Consider the following 18112-nt stretch of genomic DNA (forward strand, 5'->3'; position numbering starts at 1 on the left):
CAACAAAATTCCCGAGAAATTAGCCAACTGAGAAAATCCCATGGAAATTCCCTGAGGTCTCAAATTTTGTATGTAAGAATGGGTCACTTGAAAAGTTCTGGGGGTGTTAGAATCATAGAATATATATTTATAATAATTTTGTAATAGTAACTTTGTATTCATGTGACATTTTAAAAAGAAGCATATTTTTGTAATGCTCTGTATACGGTAAGTGCCTGTTGTCACTTCAGTTTTTGGTATACCACGTAGAGATTTTTAAATAAATTCAGCAATGTGGACATTAAATAATCAATAATAAGCTGTTCAATCATAGAATTGTAGAGTTGGAAAAGCTGCGTGGGCTACTCAGAGCACAACCTCTACAGCACGAACACGTTCTTCTCTGGCAAAATAACGAGGGTCCTAGGGACACCTGAGGCCAGGCCCCTGCCCCTTGATGCCACCAGGCCCTTCTGACACCTCCTCTCCCACTCCTCTCCCTCGGGCCACTCCTTCTTGTCCCCCACCAGTCCCTGGGCTCTGCGCTTTCTTCCCCTGGGGCTTCCCCAACTGGTGTCTCACGCCGTTCCTTTGTCCAACCAGCCCCGGACAGTTTTTTGGAAATTACTGAGCGGACTTCAGCCTTCTGCTAAGGCGACCATTCTGTCAGGGGAGGCATTTGGGCTTGCTAGATGGAATGATCCTCCCCGCTCCCCCCACTGCACTGCTCCAGGGCTCCCCACCCCCAGTAACACTGGGAGCAGAGGGGAAAGAGCCATTGCACAAGCAGAAATCCTTCTGCAAGGCTTCCACTTCCAGGACTCACTAACTGAACCTCACCTTGAAATTTTTTTTAAAAAAAAATTATAAGCACTTTGATTCATGTCTATTATTAAGTCTCAAAATATTATTTATGATTAAAAGTCATATTAGTTCAATCTTTTTTGTTTTAATTCCTGGATGCAGCACAGATCCATTCCCGGAAAAGCCAGGCTAGCTTCCTGCTCAGGTAATGGCCCTCTAAGTTTGGGCCATTAAGGTAACAAAGCAAGTGTCTCTGTGTCAGATGGCAAATGGGTGGGCTTCCCTCCATCAACCCACTAGTAGAAATACAAAGGCCTGAGTTGGAATCTAAAAAAAAAAATTTTTTTTAATGATTCTCTTGGTTTACAAAAGTACATGCCTTGTCTCTTTTTTCAGGTTGTACAGCCTTTCTTACAAATCAGTTACATTTGTTGTGAGTACAGTACAGTGGTACCTCAGGTTAAGTACTTAATTCGTTCTGGAGGTCCATTCTTAACCTGAAGCACCACTTTAGCTAATGGGGCCTCCTGCTGCCGCTGCGCCACCGGAGAACGATTTCTGTTTTCATCCTGAAGCACTATTTCTGGGTTAGCGGAGTCTGTAACCTGAAGCGTATGTAACCCGAGGTACCACGGTATAAGGTTGGGGAAGACGAGGTGGTGAAAGAAGGGCTGGGGTGGAGAAGCTTATTTTCTTTTGTATAGTGTGCATGTGAGGTTTTGTGTCAGCATCACCGGGGTAGGTTCTCTTTCTATTTGTTATTACATTTCCTTGGTAGTGAGAGGTATTGGGGGGGGGCAGGGGGTGGTTGGTTGCCTGTGGTTGGTGGCTGTGGGGTTTGTTTGCATTTGTGGGGGGAGGGAGGGCTTGCTGGGTCAAATTAGCCAGAATGATTTGTATGCTATCGGTGGGTTCTTGTCGTTGTCTTGTTGGGCTGTGTGATAAAGGGGAGCCATACTGGGGTGAAGGCGTCCTCTTCTATTTTTCCCTGTGTCAGTTTCAGTCTGTTGGTTATCTTTCCTAGTAAGGCTGTTTTCCATAGGATTTGGTACCAGTGGTTCATGTTTACTCCTGACAGGTCTGTCCAGTGTCTGGCTATGAGGCTTCTGGCTGCTGAAAGCTCTTTATAATGTGGGTGGTCATTATGATCTTGGAAGATGTTCAGTAGGGCCAGTTCTGGGGTGAATTCTGCTTATCTCTTGGAGGACTGATGTCCAGAAGGGTTGGATTTTAGGGCATTCCCACCACGTCTGGAGGTATGTGCCTGTGGAGGTGCAGCCTCTCCCACATCTTGGTGAGGTTCCTGGGCATATCAGCGCCAGTTTCCGTGGTGTTGAGTACCACCCGTAGGTGAGTTTCTGAGTGAGTTCCCTTCTTTTGGCCGGCAAGGACTTAAAGGGAGGTTTAGACCACATTCTAGTCCATTGGGTGGGTTTAATTTCATACCCTATGTTGTGCTCCCATTGTTCTTTAATTGCGTCAAAGGGGATTTTGAGCAGTATTTTGTATATTGTGGATACCATCCTTTTGCTGTGTCCCCCTGCTGCCAGGAGAAGGTTTTCGAAGGTGGTCAAGGGCTTAGTGGCTGCTGATTTTGCCACTGGATTGTTTAAGAAGACATGTAGTTGACGATGTGTTAGCCAAGGTATTTGGGTGTCCCCTACTTTGTCTTGTATTTCTTGTGTTGGTATGGGTTTGTTGTTTTGTAGAAGTCTTTTAGACAGTGTAGGCCTTTGACTTGCCAGGTTTTTATCTGGAGGTTTTGTGCTGCATGTTGGAATTGTGGGTGATCGGCCAGGGGGGTTAGTGGGGATGGGGAGAGTTTGCCTAATTTTCCTTTCCATGCCTTAAGCCCGGACTTGTGGATAGTTCAATCTTTTGAACATTTTAAAAAATAACTAGGAGAGACAGGTTTGAAAGAGGGTGGGATTTTTAGAATAGCTAAAAGAAGCAGGCATGGGTTTAGAAAGGTTGTGAAACAGATGCTGTCTGCAAGGTCAATCCAAGTTATTTTGCCACTAGCAGCAAAACAGAAAATGGAGTTTCCCCTCCTCGTCCTCTGCAGCCCACCCCCATTTCGACCCCCAGCTGCCACACCTCCTTCCCCCCACGGCCTGAGGGAAGCCCCATCCCACTGAAGGCAGTGAGCAATGAAGAGGCAGCCCCAGAGGAGCTGGCGGAGGGAGCGCTGAGCAGCCCGAAGGCAACTGCTTCCCCCTGCCTCATGGCAGGCCACCCTTGGTGGTCTGCTTCTCATTTCCAAAGAAATGTATTTGTTTAAAGAAAATCCCCTCACACAAAATTTTCGTAAGTCAAGGGAAATTTCTCTCCAGTCTATGTAGGAGAGCTGCCCCTAAGCAAGGTGGAGGGAGAAGGCGGGGGTGGCAGGGGGGCAGGTTTCACACTGAGGCACTGAATATTACACATAGCTAGATTACACCAAATAGAGTCATGCAGGTTTTCTTTTAAACCTACGGCTCCCCCCTGTGGTAGTCGCAAGAAAGCCAAGGAAGCTAAAACAGCCAAGACTCTTGTGGCACCTGAAAGACTAACCCAGTGGTTCCTAGGCGCTGCGTGCAGGGGGGGGGGCTGGGTGCTCCAGCCATCACACCATTCCCCATGAAGGGGCCAGGCACCCAAGCTTTTTGCACCAGGGGCGCGCACGCCAAGGAGGGTGGGACACAGAGGGAGCTCGCTGCGCCCCGCCCCACCCCAGTGAGAAGGCTGCCTTGGCAGTATCCTTGCACAGTGCTGCCCAGTTGAGGTGAGGGGCAGCAGCACAGCCACAACTCTCCTCCTTCTCTCCACCTCTCGGGTCATGCCTGACCCAGGAGCGCAGCTGCGGCTGGGCCTGAGGGAGCAGGCAACTCCCATGCGTGCAGCCCTGTGCTGGAGAGAGGTGGGGTGGCAACATGGCTGTCGCTGCCTCTCCTCCTCCTCCTCCTCCTCTCAGGGCAGGGCAGGAGAGGAGAGCCTTGGCCGCAGTGCTGCCACTGCCCCATCTCCTCCCCTCTGGCCCTGGGTCAGACCTGACCCACAGCGGAACTGCTGCTGGGAGCGAGGAGGCAGCCTCCAGGGACGGAGCCGGGGGGGGGGGTGCCTGATCAAACCATCTCTCCAAATGCGTGTGATGTCAGCTCATGCCGTGGATGTGTCAACATCAGGCGTCCACGCACCCACATTGTGTGTGGCCCCCGGCCCCCACAGTCCCAGGGCCAAGCCAGCAGGCCTGCTGTGGTTGCTCCCTTGACCATCCACATTCCTTCCATGGCTGCCACGCGCACTGCAGGCCTGGAAGTGGAGATTTCCCCGTTCTGCCCCGTTCTGCGCAGACCCCTTTTGGCACCATTTTCGGCACTTGTGTAAGTGGGAACACGTGTCAATGGCAACACAAGCCACTGCTCTCCATGTGGCAGCCCCAACCTGCCTTTCACAAAATTAGTGTGCACATGGGGGTGGGGGCTGGAGAGGGCAAAACAAGATTAAGATCAGAAGCAGAAATATTTTGTCACTGCCAGGGGAAGGAAAGCAATAAACACACAACACACATGCAGACATGGTCCTTTCCTGCAAGGTTCCCCCTGTCCCCATAAAGCTGGGTGACTGTTAAGGAGGAGCGGGGATGCCTATGTTTTCAATTAAACTGTTCATGATGGGGTTTAAACTCTGCTCAGCACCGTGCTTTTAAATGCAAATGGTAAGCTGATCCTTTTGACTGATACCTCACACACATGGGCCTGTAGGGTGATAAAATATAGTTCATTATATTCCTACACCTACCTAATACAACCCATCAGCCATTGTCACCAAAATGCTGGACAATGAGAGCAGATCTACATCTGCAGAGCAGCTGCCCCCATATTTAACCTTGGAACTCCAAAAGGGAAAGCTTAAGAAATGTAATTTTTCTACAAGCAAATGTAGTTGTTATGTACTGAAGTTCTCACCCTAGGCCAGCAGGGGGATACTGTAGATAGTTTTCACTCAGGTCCACATATGCAAATAAGGGATTGAAAGTGACGTTCAGTGATTGGATAGTTACAGAAAGTGGTTACTGTCGCGTTCTAGTGGAGCTCTATATAAGCAGGCTGACTGAACCCTTCAGTTCCGTTCTGCTCTGGCCTGTGAATAAACAAGAGCTGTTTGAAGAATCGCTGTGTCGTCTGATATGTTCACCCACAACTTAACAGTAGTCTTTCTGTAAACAAGCCAAACACTTAAAATTCAAGGAACAGGCCAGGAATATCCCAGAGGTTTCCAGGCCCCCATGGAGCCTGTGGTTTAGAGCTTTGCCTGCATTAACCTCAGAGAGGGATGCATACGCAGCAGCCTTTTTCAAAGACAGTGGAAATGCGCAGCCATAAACACTCCTTTCCCCAAGCACCAAGATTAGCCTATGTCTCTAGACATTTGAGAGAAAGTGGTTCCGTGGGTGTCCCTTTTCCAAGATGGGGAAGGGTATCATGAGCATCTGCTTATCTACAGGGTCTGGTGGCTCCTCCTCTGAGACCTGCTTCAGAGGCAAAACTTGCTGTTGCCAAGCTCAATGGCAGGCATCTCCCTTAGGGAGATTTGTATGGGTGGCATACCGAAGCCTTTGTCATTTAGTGCTCACGCTTCAGGTCTGTGGCATTCATTTCTCAAGCATCTAGGCGTGTGGGCTCAGACATAAGCTTACCACTATATACCAGTTGGAAACGTTTAACCAAACGTTTAACCAAATAAATGATTTTATTGGGAGAAAGGTGGGCAGAGAAGGGCTGCTGAACCCCAAAATCTGCACCAAGGAAACATTCAGCAACCTGTATAAATGCATAAATGGGGGGGGGGGAGCAAAATTTACCTTATTTTGCATAATTTATTCTGGTGCTGCAAGTCATAGGGAAGGTCTCCCCACAGCGGCTGGGATTTTTAATCAAACCAGACTAAGCTTCTGAGATTTCAATGGACATTTTCCACATCCTTAAGGGCTGAAACTCCTTCATGGATCACTGCCTTGCCGTGGCGAAGGGGCTTGAATAACTCAGAGAAGCTATGAGCTATGCCGTGCAGGGCCACCCAAGATGGACAGGTCATAGTGGAGAGTTTTGACCAAACGTGATCCACCTGGAGCAGGAACCGGCAAGCCACTCCAGTATCCCTGCCAAGAAAACTCCATGGACAAAGACAACAGGCATATAAAAGTTATGACGCTGGAAGATGAGCCCCTCAGGTCGGAAGGTGTCCAACATGCTACTGGGGAAGAGCGGAGGACAAGTACAAGTAGATCCAGAGCTGATGAAGCGGCTGGGCCAAAGCCGAAAGGACGCTCAGTTGCGGATATGCATGGAAGCGAAAGGAAAGTCCAATGCTGTAAAGAAAAATATTGCATAGGAACCTGGAATGTAAGAACCATGAACCTGGGTAAGTTGGAGGTGGTCAAAAATGAGATGGCAAGAATAAATATTGACATCCTGGGCATCAGTGAACTAAAATGGACGGGAATGGGCGAATTCAGTTCGGATGACTATCATATCTACTACTGTGGGCAAGAAACCCGTAAAAGAAATGGAGTGGCCCTCATAGTCAACAAAAGAGTGGCGAAAGCTGTACTGGGATGCAATCTCAAAAATGATAGAATGATCTCGATACGAATCCAAGGCAGACCTTTTAACATCACAGTAATCCAAGTTTATGCACCAACTACTGGTGCTGAAGAAACTGAAATTGACCAATTCTATGAAGACTTACAAGACCTTATAGAAGTGACACCAAAGAAGGATGTTCTGCTCATAATAGGGGATTGGAATGCTAAAGTAGGGAGTCAAGAGATAAAAGGAACAACTGGCAAGTTTGGCCTTGGAGTTCAAAACGAAGCAGGGCAAAGGCTAATAGAGTTCTGTCAAGAGAACAAGCTGGTCATCACAAACACTCTTTTCCAACAACACAAGAGACGACTCTACACATGGACATCACCAGATGGGCAGCATCGAAATCAGATTGATTATATTCTCTGCAGCCAAAGATGGAGAAGCTCTATGCAGTCAGCAAAAACAAGACCTGGAGCTGACTGTGGCTCAGATCATCAGCTTCTTATAGCAAAATTCAAGCTTAAACTGAAGAAAGTAGGAAAAACCACTGGGCCGGTAAGATACAATCTAAGTCAAATCCCTTATGAATACACAGTGGAAGTGAGGAACAGGTTTAAGGATTTAGATTTGGTGGACAGAGTGCCTGAAGAACTATGGATGGAGGCTCGTAACATTATACAAGAGGCAGCAACTAAAACCATCCCAATGAAAAGGAAATGCAAGAAAGCAAAGTGGCTGTCCAACGAGGCCTTACAAATAGCGGGGGAGAGAAGGCAAGCAAAATGCGAGGGAGATAGTGAAAGATACCGGAAATTGAATGCAGATTTCCAAAAAATAGCAAGGAGAGACAAGAAGGTCTTCTTAAATGAGCAATGCAAAGAAATAGAGGAAAACAATAGAATGGGAAGAACCAGAGATCTGTTCAAGAAAATTGGAGATATGAAAGGAACATTTTGTACAAAGATTTCCATAATAAAAGACAAAAGTGGAAAGGACCTAACAGAAGCAGAAGACATCAAGAAGAGGTGGCAAGAATACACAGAGGAATTATACCAAAAAGAGATGGATGTCTCGTACACCCCAGGTAGTGTGGTTGCTGACCTTGAGCCAGACATCCTGGAAAGTGAAGTCAAATGGGCCTTAGAAAGCATCGCTAATAACAAGGCCAGTGGAAGTGATGATATTCCAGCTGAATTATTTAAAATTTTAAAAGATGATGCTGTTAAGGTGCTACACTCAATATGCCAGCAAATTTGGAAAACTCAGCAGTGGCCAGAAGATTGGAGAAGATCAGTCTACATCCCAATCCCAAAGAAGGGAAGTGCCAAAGAATGCTCCAACTACCGCACAATTGCACTTATTTCACACGCTAGCAAGGTTATGCTTAAAATTCTACAAGGCAGGCTTAAGCAGTATGTGGACCGAGAACTCCCAGAAGTGCAAGCTGGATTTAGAAGAGGCAGAGGAACCAGAGACCAAATTGCAAACATGCGCTGGATTATGGAGAAAGCTAGAGAGTTCCAGAAAGACATCTACTTCTGCTTCATTGACTATGCAAAAGCCTTTGACTGTGTCGACCACAGCAAACTATGGCAAGTTCTTAAAGAAATGGGAGTGCCTGATCACCTCATCTGTCTCCTGAGAAATCTCTATGTGGGACAAGAAGCTACAGTTAGAACTGGATATGGAACAACTGATTGGTTCAAAATTGGGAAAGGAGTACGACAAGGCTGTATATTGTCCCCCTGCTTATTTAACTTATATGCAGAATTCATCATGCGAAAGGCTGGGCTGGATGAATCCCAAGCCGGAATTAAGATCGCCGGAAGAAATATCAACAACCTCAGATATGCAGATGACACAACCTTGATGGCAGAAAGTGAGGAGGAATTAAAGAACCTTTTAATGAGGGTGAAAGAGGAGAGCGCAAAATATGGTCTGAAGCTCAACATCAAAAAAACGAAGATCATGGCCACTGGTCCCATCACCTCCTGGCAAATAGAAGGGGAAGAAATGGAGGCAGTGAGAGATTTTATTTTCTTGGGCTCCATGATCACTGCAGATGGTGACAGCAGTCACGAAATTAAAAGACGCCTGCTCCTTGGGAGAAAGGCGATGGCAAATCTAGACAACATCTTAAAAAGTAGAGACATCACCTTACCAACAAAGGTCCGTATAGTTAAAGCCATGGTTTTCCCAGTAGTGATGTATGGAAGTGAGAGCTGGACCATAAAGAAGGCTGATCGCCGAAGAATTGATGCTTTTGAATTATGGTGCTGGAGGAGACTGTTGAGAGTCCCATGGACTGCAAGAAGATCAAACGCATCCATTCTTAAGGAAATCAGACCTGAGTGCTCACTGGAAGGACAGATCGTGAAGTTGAGGCTCCAATACTTTGGCCACCTCATGAGAAGAGAAGACTCCCTGGAAAAGACCCTGATGTTGGGAAAGATGGAGGGCACTAGGAGAAGGGGACGACAGAGGATGAGATGGTTGGATAGTGTTCTCGAAGCTACAAACATGAGCCTGACCAAACTGCGGGAGGCAGTGGAAGACAGGAGTGCCTGGCGTGCTCTGGTCCATGGGGTCACGAAGAGTCGGACACGACTAAACGACTAAACAACAACAACAACAACAAGGGCTGAAAACTTGATCCCCTCACCTATGAGTAATACACAGATTCTTTTCCAGCTGAATTCCATGTCTGATGCCATATTCTATATGTTTTCTCTGCCAGAGCTCTAAGATCCACTCCAGCTGCTCTAAAGGTACTTGGCTGTTCACCAGGGGTGTGGGAAGGGGGGGCAGTGAGGGCAGCTCTCCCTGGGTGTCATCCCTGGGGGAGGGGTGACAAAATCCCCCCAGTGGTGATCCACTGCGCGGATCGCACCCCCTGGGCGGGATGCTCCGCCCCCTGGTGCACAGCATGTGCACTGCTCCGGCTGCCCGAGTGGCTCACTCCACCATCGCTCTTCACAGAAGCAGTCCCTGATTTTGTCTACAGCTAGTAGCAGATTAATGGAATTCATGTGCTTTCAGGCTATCATATAGTTCTGCCGAGTGCTGTCATCTCCTGAATCACAGTAAATTATTCCCTCTCTTGGTTGCTTCTGTGGGGGCTTGCTAAGAAATGGATCTTTTAGCCGTCTCCATTGTGCCAAAAACAGTCTCTTTGAGACTTTGAGCTTTCTTCCCCAATGATCATCTTCTTTTTAGGAAGTAGCAAATGGTGCCCAAGATGCCCAAGACCAAGACCGACACGATCACCCAGACTGCAACCCAGCTGCGAGGCGCCTCTGCAATAATAGAAGACAGCACATTAGGTGATGGATGTAATGGGTGCCTGAATCCAGATTTCTGCATTGCAGGGGTTTGAGCTGGATGACTCTCAGCGTCCCTTCCAACTCTACCATTCTGATTCCAGGATGGAATTGGGCTGCAGAGGAAGAAGCGCTCAGTAAGTGGGGGACAAGCAGCAAGAAGGGCTTGTGCACTGGAAAACAGGCTGCTGCAACAGATGGACCATGGGGCACAACCAGCCATGGAGAAATTCTGCATGAGCCTAACTGAAACCAACAGGATGTAGGAAGTATGCAAGAGCCATACACAGTGCCTCACATTTCAGGTCTCCTGTTGAAAACAGTGGCAGTGGTTGCCAATTCAGGCAGCTGACCTTAGTGTATAAAGCCCTAAATGACTTCTGCCCCAAATATCTGAAAGAGTAACTCCTTTCCTATGCTGGTGTAGCATAACTTGTCTAGCTCATGTAGGCAGAACAAATCACTAATGAATTAAAGTTTGTCAACATATTCAAAAACAGCAAGGTAGTTTTACTGCCTGGGGGGTTCTCTCCTTCCAGCCCAATCTCAGCATGTCCATTATTATTATTATTATTATTATTATTATTATTATTATTATTATTAGAAATGATATGCCACACTATACCCAGGGGGAGGTCTCAGGGCAGTTCACAGCATAAAATCAAGATATAAAACCACAAAATATATAATCAAAATAAAAACAACAACCCAATACCCGCCCCCCAAAAAACCACATTTTAAAAGAGCATAGGATGTCAATCAAATCAACCAAAGGCCTGGTTAAAAAGGAACATTTTTGCTTGAAGACTAAAGGTGTATAATGAAGGCACCAGGCGAACTTCCCTGGGGAGAGCATTCCACAGACAGGGGGCCACTGCATAGAAGGCCAGTTCTTGTGTTGCCAGCCTCCAGACCTCTCAAGGAGGAGGCACATGAAGAAGGGCCTCAGAAGATGATCGCAGGGTCCAGGTAGGTTCATATTTAAAGAGGTTGTCCTTGAGCTATTACAGTCCTGAGCCATTTAAGGCTTTATAGGTCAAAACCAGCACTTTGAATTGGGCCTGGAAACTAATTGGTAGCCAGTGCAGTTGGACCAGAATGAGTGTAATATACTCAAACCATCTTGCTCTGGTGAGCAGCCTAGCCGTTCAATTCTGCACTAGCTGAAGTTTCCGAACTGTCTTCAGAAGCAGCCCTGTGTATAACACATTGCAGTAATCTAACCTTGAGGTTACCAGAACATAGACAACTGTATTTAGGCCAGGGGTCTGCAACCTTTAAGACAAAAAGAGCCACTTGGACCCGTTTCCGAAGGGGAAAAAAACTGGGAGCTGCAAAACCATTGCGACATTTAAAGCATGTGCGCCGCTGCCCTCCGATCTGACAGCGGGCGGGAAGGTGACGTCGGGACGGTGCGTGACTAACGCATGCACCGCCCCCATGCGACGTCACAGCCAGTACAGCGCCTGCCACAGTGGGGAGTGTCAGGGCGCACAATGCGCCTCCTCCCCTCGCTAGTATCCGCCCCGGAGCCGTGGCAAAGGTGTAAAAGAGCCACATGCGGCTCCAGAGCCGCGGGTTGCAGACCCCTGAGTTAGGCTATTCCTGCCTGTCCAGGCAGGGGCGTAACTGGGCCACCAGCCGAAGCTGATGAAAGGCACTCCGGGCCCCTGAGGCCCCCAGAGCCTCAAGCGACAGCAAAGGATCCAGGAATACCCCCAAGTTATGTACCCACTTCTTCAGAGGAAGTGTAACCCCATCAAGAGCAGGCGACCTCCCAGCATCCGGTCTAGGGAGCCACCCACTAACAGTGCCTCAGTCTTATCTGGATTGAGCTTCAGTTTGTTGGTTCCATTACTGAGGCAAGAGGATGGATGGCGGCTAATGGATTGAGGTTGAATCCTGACAAGACAGAAGTACTGTTTTTGGGGGACGGGGACGGGTGAGTATGGAGGGCTCCCTGGTCCTGAATGGGGTAACTGTGCCCCTGAAGGACCAGGTGCACAGCCTGGGAGTCGTTTTGGACTCACAGCTGTCCATGGAGGCGCAGGTCCATTCTGTGTCCAGGGCAGCTGTCTACCAGCTCCATCTGGTATGCAGGCTGAGACCCTACCTGCCCGCGGACTGTCTCGTCAGAGTGGTGCATGCTCTGGTTATCTCCCACTTTGACTACTGCAATGCACTCTACGTGGGGCTACCTTTGAAGGTGACCTGGAAACTACAACTAATCCAGAATGCTACAGCTAGACTGGTGACTGGGAGTGGCCGCTGAGACCAGATAACACCGGTCCTGAAAGACCTACATTGGCTCCCAGTATGTTTCCGAGCACAACTCCAAGTGTTGGTGCTGACCTTTAAAGCCCTAAACGGCCTCAGTCCAGTCTCCACCCCCATCGTTCTGCCCGGACACTGAGGTCCAGTGCCGAAGGCCTTCTGGCGGTTCCCTCACTGCGAGAAGCAAAGCTACAGGGAACCAGGCAGAGGGCCTTCTCGGTAGTGGCACCTGCCCTGTGGAACACTCTCCCATCAGATGTCAAAGAGATAAACAACTACCTGACATTTATAAGACATCTGAAGGCAGCCCTGTTTAGAGAAGTTTTTAATGTTTGACATTTTAATGTGTTTTTAATCTTTGTTGGAAGCTGCCTTTAGTGGCTGGGGAGACCCAGCCAGATGGGTGGGGTACAAATAATAAATTATTACTATTACTACTACTACTACTACTACTACTACTACACTGGTCCAGCACTTCCCCTGCCTTACCTGCAGATGTAAAGGAGAAGCAGGGGTGGGTGTCATCCGCATGCTGCTGACAACATACTCCAAACCTCTGGATAACCCCACCCAGCAGTTTCATGTAGATGTTAAACAACATGGGGGATAGGACTGAGCCCTGCAGAACCCCACATTGAAGTTTCCACAGAGCTGGAAAGCATTCCCCAAGCAACACCCTCTGGGAATGACCATCCAAGTAGGACTGGAACCACTGCAAAGCAGTGCCACCTACCCCTAGTTCAGACAGCCGCTCTAGAAGGATACCATAGTCGATGGTATTGAAAGCCACTGAAAGGTCAAGGAGAATTAACAGGGACATGTTTCCCTTGTCTCTCTCTCGACAGATAGGGTGACCAAAGGGTGGTCATATAGGGTGACCAAAGCTGTTTCTGTGCCAAAACCAGGCCTAAACCCCATTTGAAATGGATCTAGAAAATCAGTTCCTTCCAAAAGTGCCTGGATCTGGTCTGCGACCACTCGCTCCAGAACCTTGCCCAGGAAAGGGAGATTAGCAACTGGCCAGTAGTTAGTTAGGTTTTCCGAATCCAGGGAAGGTTTCTTAAGGAGTGGTTTTACCACTGCCTCCTTCAAACAGGCAGGGACCTCCCCCTCTTGTAAAGAGGCACTGATCACCTCCCTGGCCCAGCCAGCTGTTCCCTCCCTGATGGTTTTTATCAGCCAGGGGGGGGCAAGGGTCCAGAGTGCAAGTGGTCGCCCTGACTAATCTGAGCACCTTGTCCACATCCTCGAGCCTTACCAACTGAAACTCAGCCAACACAACAGGACTAGACTGTGTTCTGGACATCCCATGAGATTCATCTGCTATAACAGCAGAGTCAAGGTCTAGGTGAATAAAATGTGCAATTTTATCTTCAAAATGTTACCGTCAGTTCTATTATCTCCTTTGGGTCAGCCTGGAAAAGCTCTGCCATAATGAGGATGCAATGGAGGCAGCAAAGTACCGCATTTTTCGCTCTATAGGACACACTTTTCCCCCTCCAAAAATGAAGGGGAAATGTGTGTGCGTCCTATGGAGCGAATGCAGGCTTTCGCTGAAGCCTGGAGAGCGAGAGGGGTCGGTGCGCACTGACCCCTCTCGCTCTCCAGGCTTCGGGCTGCTATCTGCAAGCCTGGGGAGCCTGGCGGGAGCCCAAGCCATCCCAAGCCGGGCTCCCAAGGCTTGCGGATAGCAGCCTCCAAACCCGACCTGGTTTGGAGGCTGGCGGTGGGGAAAGCAGCGCTTCTCCCCACCGCCAGCCCCACAAGATCGGGGGACAGCGGGGGGGGGCGGAGCGCCGCCTTCCCGCTATTCCCCGACCTGGTCTTTGGGGCTGGCGGTGGGGGAAAGCAGCACTCCCCCCCACCAGCCCCAAAGAGCAGGTCGAAAGGAACCCAAAGCCTCCAGAGCCCAGCGGGAACTCCCACTGGGCTCCGGAGGCTTTGGGTGAGTGCACCTTGAACGCACAGAATGCACCTTGACTTAGAGGGGGAGACTCCTATGGTCCGGTGCGTCCTATGGTGCGGTGCGTCCAATAGAGCGAAAAATACGGTATGTCTTCTTTGCTGCCTTCACTGCCACAAGGTAGGCTTCATAATGAGCCCTTACCAGTGTTTGGTTGCATTCATTTGGATCTTCCCTCCATTTGTGTTCAAGTCGTCTTCCAGCTTGTTTCCTCGCCCTAAGACCAGTTGGGCTCCACGAAGTGGGAGAGGGTGCTCAGGGGAGTTTGTGTCAATAGCCCGAGCCATTCGGGTGTTTCAGAGGTCAGCCGGGGCTTTGACAGGGGCACCAGTCATATCAGCCGGAAAAACCCCCAGAGCCACTGGGAATCCCACTGGATCCATCAGCCTCCAAGGGCGGACCTTCCTAATAGGCCCCCCACCTCTGCAGAGGGAAAAGGTGCTGGCATCCTAAATCTCAACAGGAAGTGATCTGAACATGACAGGGGACTGATGCCGATGTCGTCCCCCCCATCACCATCTTCCTGCCCAGTCGAGAAAACAAGGTCCAGAGTGTGGCCTGCCATGGGCGTTGGGCCGGTGGCATGCTGGGACAGCCCCATGGTTGTCATGGCTGTCATGAGGTCCTGAGCCGCCCCAGAGCCAACTGCCTTGGCATGGATGTTGAAGTCTCCCAGAACCACCTAAAAGTAGGGCCCATGTGCCCAGGAATCATAGGACCAGCTAGTAGTCAGGCTTCATGTGCCTTTGTGCCCAGGAGATCAAAGGACCCGCTGGGAAGGCAGAGTTAGTGCAGGGCCTGAAGATGCTTCATGGAGAAGCTCCCAACAATTCCTCACACGCGTACCCTCCAAGTGTCCCAATTTTATGGAGGCAGTCCTGGAATTACCATCCCGGCTTTTGTTTTGATCCCGGAATGTCCTGGAATGTCCCTATTAACCCCCACCAGCACCAAGCTTGAGGAGGAGGAGGAGCTTGTCTCCAGTGATGACGATGGTGACAGTGGCAGCTGTGAGGGAGCATCCCGTTGCCTCTCCATGCCCATCGCTGCCAGCCTCCTCCTTTGGGCAACTCATAGCAGCTGCTGGAGAGCAGGCGAGGAGGAGGAGGAGAGGCTGCCACCACCAAGGCCCAGCCCCATGGGACGTGCAGGCTCTGAGGTGCAGGCAGAGCCCTGCCCTCCTGGGAGGGGAAGAAAGGGGGGAGCAGAACGCAATTGGTCTGGATTTTTAAAAAAATGTTTTGTGCATCTACATCTAATTTTGCCCCTTTCTAAAATGTATTTATGGCTGTATGTTTTTCTTTTTGTAAATCTACCAAAGAATAAAATAATATAAAACAAAATTGGGATTAAGGTGTTTTCTCAGGAGGGTGAAGGGCCTGTGCGCTGTGTCCTGTTGGTGTAGCCGTGCTGGCCCTTGCCTTTCTTCTGACAGGAAATGGGGGGGGTCAAGTCCAGTCAGTTGGGGAGGAGTGGGAAATGTCCCTATTTTCATCTGAGGAATGTTGGAGGCCCACAGGGCAGCAATGCACAGATTCTGCACTGCCTCACACCACCTCAGAGTGATGCAGCTGAAGAGATGGCATTAGGATGCATCCACATGAAGCTCTTTAAACAATACGTCTTCAGCTGAATGTATTTTCTTTTATGGAAAATTATCCTTAACTTCCAGTTTGGTACTTGAACATTCCTTGCAAAGGTTCCCCCTTTCTTTCCATTTATATCAGCCTCAACTGTGGAGGAGTATTGAAGTGCAGCCCCTCACCTTTGAAATTTTCTTAGTCTTTTCAAATCTGAATTGATCTCCTGTCAGATCCCCCAAATAGTTCTCCACGCATCATGACTTCAAATTCTCTTTCAGGATCATATACAGTGGTACCTCGGGTTACGAACAGTCCTGCTTACAAACGCTTCGGGTTACGAAATCCATATACCCGGAAGTAGGTGTCCCGGGTTGCGAACTTTGCCTCGGGATACGAACGCAATCCGCTTCCAGGGCCGTGGGAGGCCTATATAGGGAATGCGCGCTTCAGGTCAATAATGCTTCGGGTTAAGAACAGACTTCCAGAACGAATTAAGTTTGTAACCCAAGGTACCACTGTATGGTGAAATTTCAATTCCTAGTCTCCTGAGAAACCAATAACTTGAGATTCTTTGAGATGGGTGTGTATTTTAGGATGGATGGTTCTCATCCTGTACAAGTTTTCACCAGAGTCTACACAGTTTTCATTGGCATCACAATAGCAGCTCATATTCTTCCCTCATTTAAGCTGAGTTTACCCATTCTGGGGGAAATTAAATGAGTTAAAAAAGCAACAACGACTGGTATCAATGGCCCATTTGTGACATTTCAATGACCCATTTGCAAATTAAGTCTCATCCTGGAAGCACCCTTGGATGAGGAAGGACGTCGAGAAAGTGCTACGCTGTGGGAAGGGGGAGACTGGAAAGAAAGTCATATGCAACCTACCTTCATACAGAATGTCAACCTCTGTTGAGCCATTGCCATAGACATTATGTACTAGACATCGGTAAGTCCCATTGTGGTATTTTTGCGCTGAAGGGATTGTGATGGTCTTATTGTTATCTGAGTACTCCACGCCAGTCTGGGAGGGGAGATCCCATGAAAACTCTGGAAAGGGCTTTCCCTCTGCATGGCACTTCACCACAAGGGCTGCACCAGTTTTGTACACCGTGAAATTTGTTGAGATGTTCACATTGTATGGACTGGCTGCAATAAGAAAAAAAATGGTTGATGAGTTGCAGGAGCCATCAGCCACCTGCAAACGATATACAAATGGTCCTTGCTTTACTATGAACACTTTTTAACCACTACAACTTCATGGTGAGTACTGGTACCTATTCCCCCCCCCCAAAAGACACTGCCAAATTCCATGGGCATAGCTGGGGGGGCAGGGAGGGGCAGCTGCCTCCCCTAAATCAATAAAGATCAATAGTAATACATAGGTAGCTGAGGTTCTCCCCCCCCCCAACAAAAACCCTGGCCACGCCCCTGGCCAACCCTATGCAATAACATGCCCTTGAAGCACCAACAGCAATGTGCTTCCATCATTTATAGAATACTTTTTTATTTACACTGGTCTTAGGGGCCCAATAAGATTTAATGGGGAACAATAGTTAGTGGTGGGTGCTTTATTATTTATTGTTTAATGGACTGGCTTAAATGAATTTGTATTTCAGCTGGTTGTAAATTGGGTGGCATATAAATGCGTTTTAACACGTAAATAAATAAAATACTCGGCTACAGAAGTATCCTAAGCCCTCTAGGCTAGAATAAATTGTTAGATACATGTGTGCTTAAATTACTTCCAAACCGGCCCTCCCAGCCCTGAACACGTGGCAAAACCAATCAGATGCATAGCAAATAGAACTTACCCACAATCTTCAAGGTTCTGTTTGCACTTTTTTGCAGTACTTCTGAGCCCACCTGGAGGTTAGCTTCGCAGAGAATGACATCCCCATCCTCCTGAGGCTTAGCCAAAAAGCTGTACTCCACAGAGATGCTGCGCTCCCACTTCAGGATATTACTGCCCTTTTTCAGGAAGATGCTGACATTAGATGGGGAGCTGGAACCTCTCACTTTCAAACTCGGGATGCTGCATACAATTTTCTCCCAGTGATTAGCCACAATCTTGGAAGTAAGGTTGAGAACTGGGGTTGAGAACTCTGGGGGGAAATAAAGATATGAATGGCCACCATCTGAAATGGTAAGTGAGGACTAACTAGTAAAGAGGCCTAGGAAATCTACAGCTCCTGGCTTTCTGAAGTTGGAAATGTTAACCATCCCAGTTGTTTAAAATAAATATAGACAATAATTTCAGGGCAATGGGAGGGAAAACTCTGCATGACAACTGAGCATCCTAACCTAATCAAATAATGGTGGACAAGGATGAGCTCCTATTGGTTGGTTGGTTGGTTGGTTGGTTGATTGATTGATTGATTGATTGATTGATTGACTGGTTGCTCTTATATACTGATTTTCAGGGCAAAGGCATTCAAAGGAAGTTTACAAAAGATAATTTATGTACAATAGAAGGATATAAACACAAGTATCAAAGGCTTCTTTTGAAAGTTCAGTTTGTTTTCAATAAAATATTTTCTTTATAGGAAACCACTACTCAAAAGTTCAGCCCAAGCCATCCTGTTGTTCCAGAGGTTGGCCAAGGCTTTGACAGGAACGC

General features: G+C 48.2%; 1 protein-coding gene across 3 annotated transcripts in view; it reads right to left on the reverse strand.

Moving 5' to 3' along the window:
* LOC114587772 (vascular cell adhesion protein 1-like) overlaps nucleotides 1-18112 on the reverse strand; it is a 59373-nt gene that overhangs the window by 24813 nt on the left and 16448 nt on the right. For 2 of the 3 annotated variants that reach the window (XM_028712493.2, XM_028712491.2), the window contains exons 3-4: nucleotides 17307-17597; nucleotides 16381-16641 (exon numbers count right to left, since the gene is read on the reverse strand). In XM_028712493.2, coding sequence (XP_028568326.2) covers nucleotides 16381-16641; nucleotides 17307-17597 — 552 coding nt within the window. Of the gene's footprint in view, nucleotides 1-8995; nucleotides 9650-16380; nucleotides 16642-17306; nucleotides 17598-18112 lie in introns of those variants that run through there. The other variant, XM_028712492.2, reaches the window with a different exon arrangement.

The sequence above is a fragment of the Podarcis muralis genome, chromosome 17 (genome assembly GCF_964188315.1).
Source record: "Podarcis muralis chromosome 17, rPodMur119.hap1.1, whole genome shotgun sequence".
Classification (NCBI taxonomy): Eukaryota; Metazoa; Chordata; class Lepidosauria; order Squamata; family Lacertidae; genus Podarcis; species Podarcis muralis.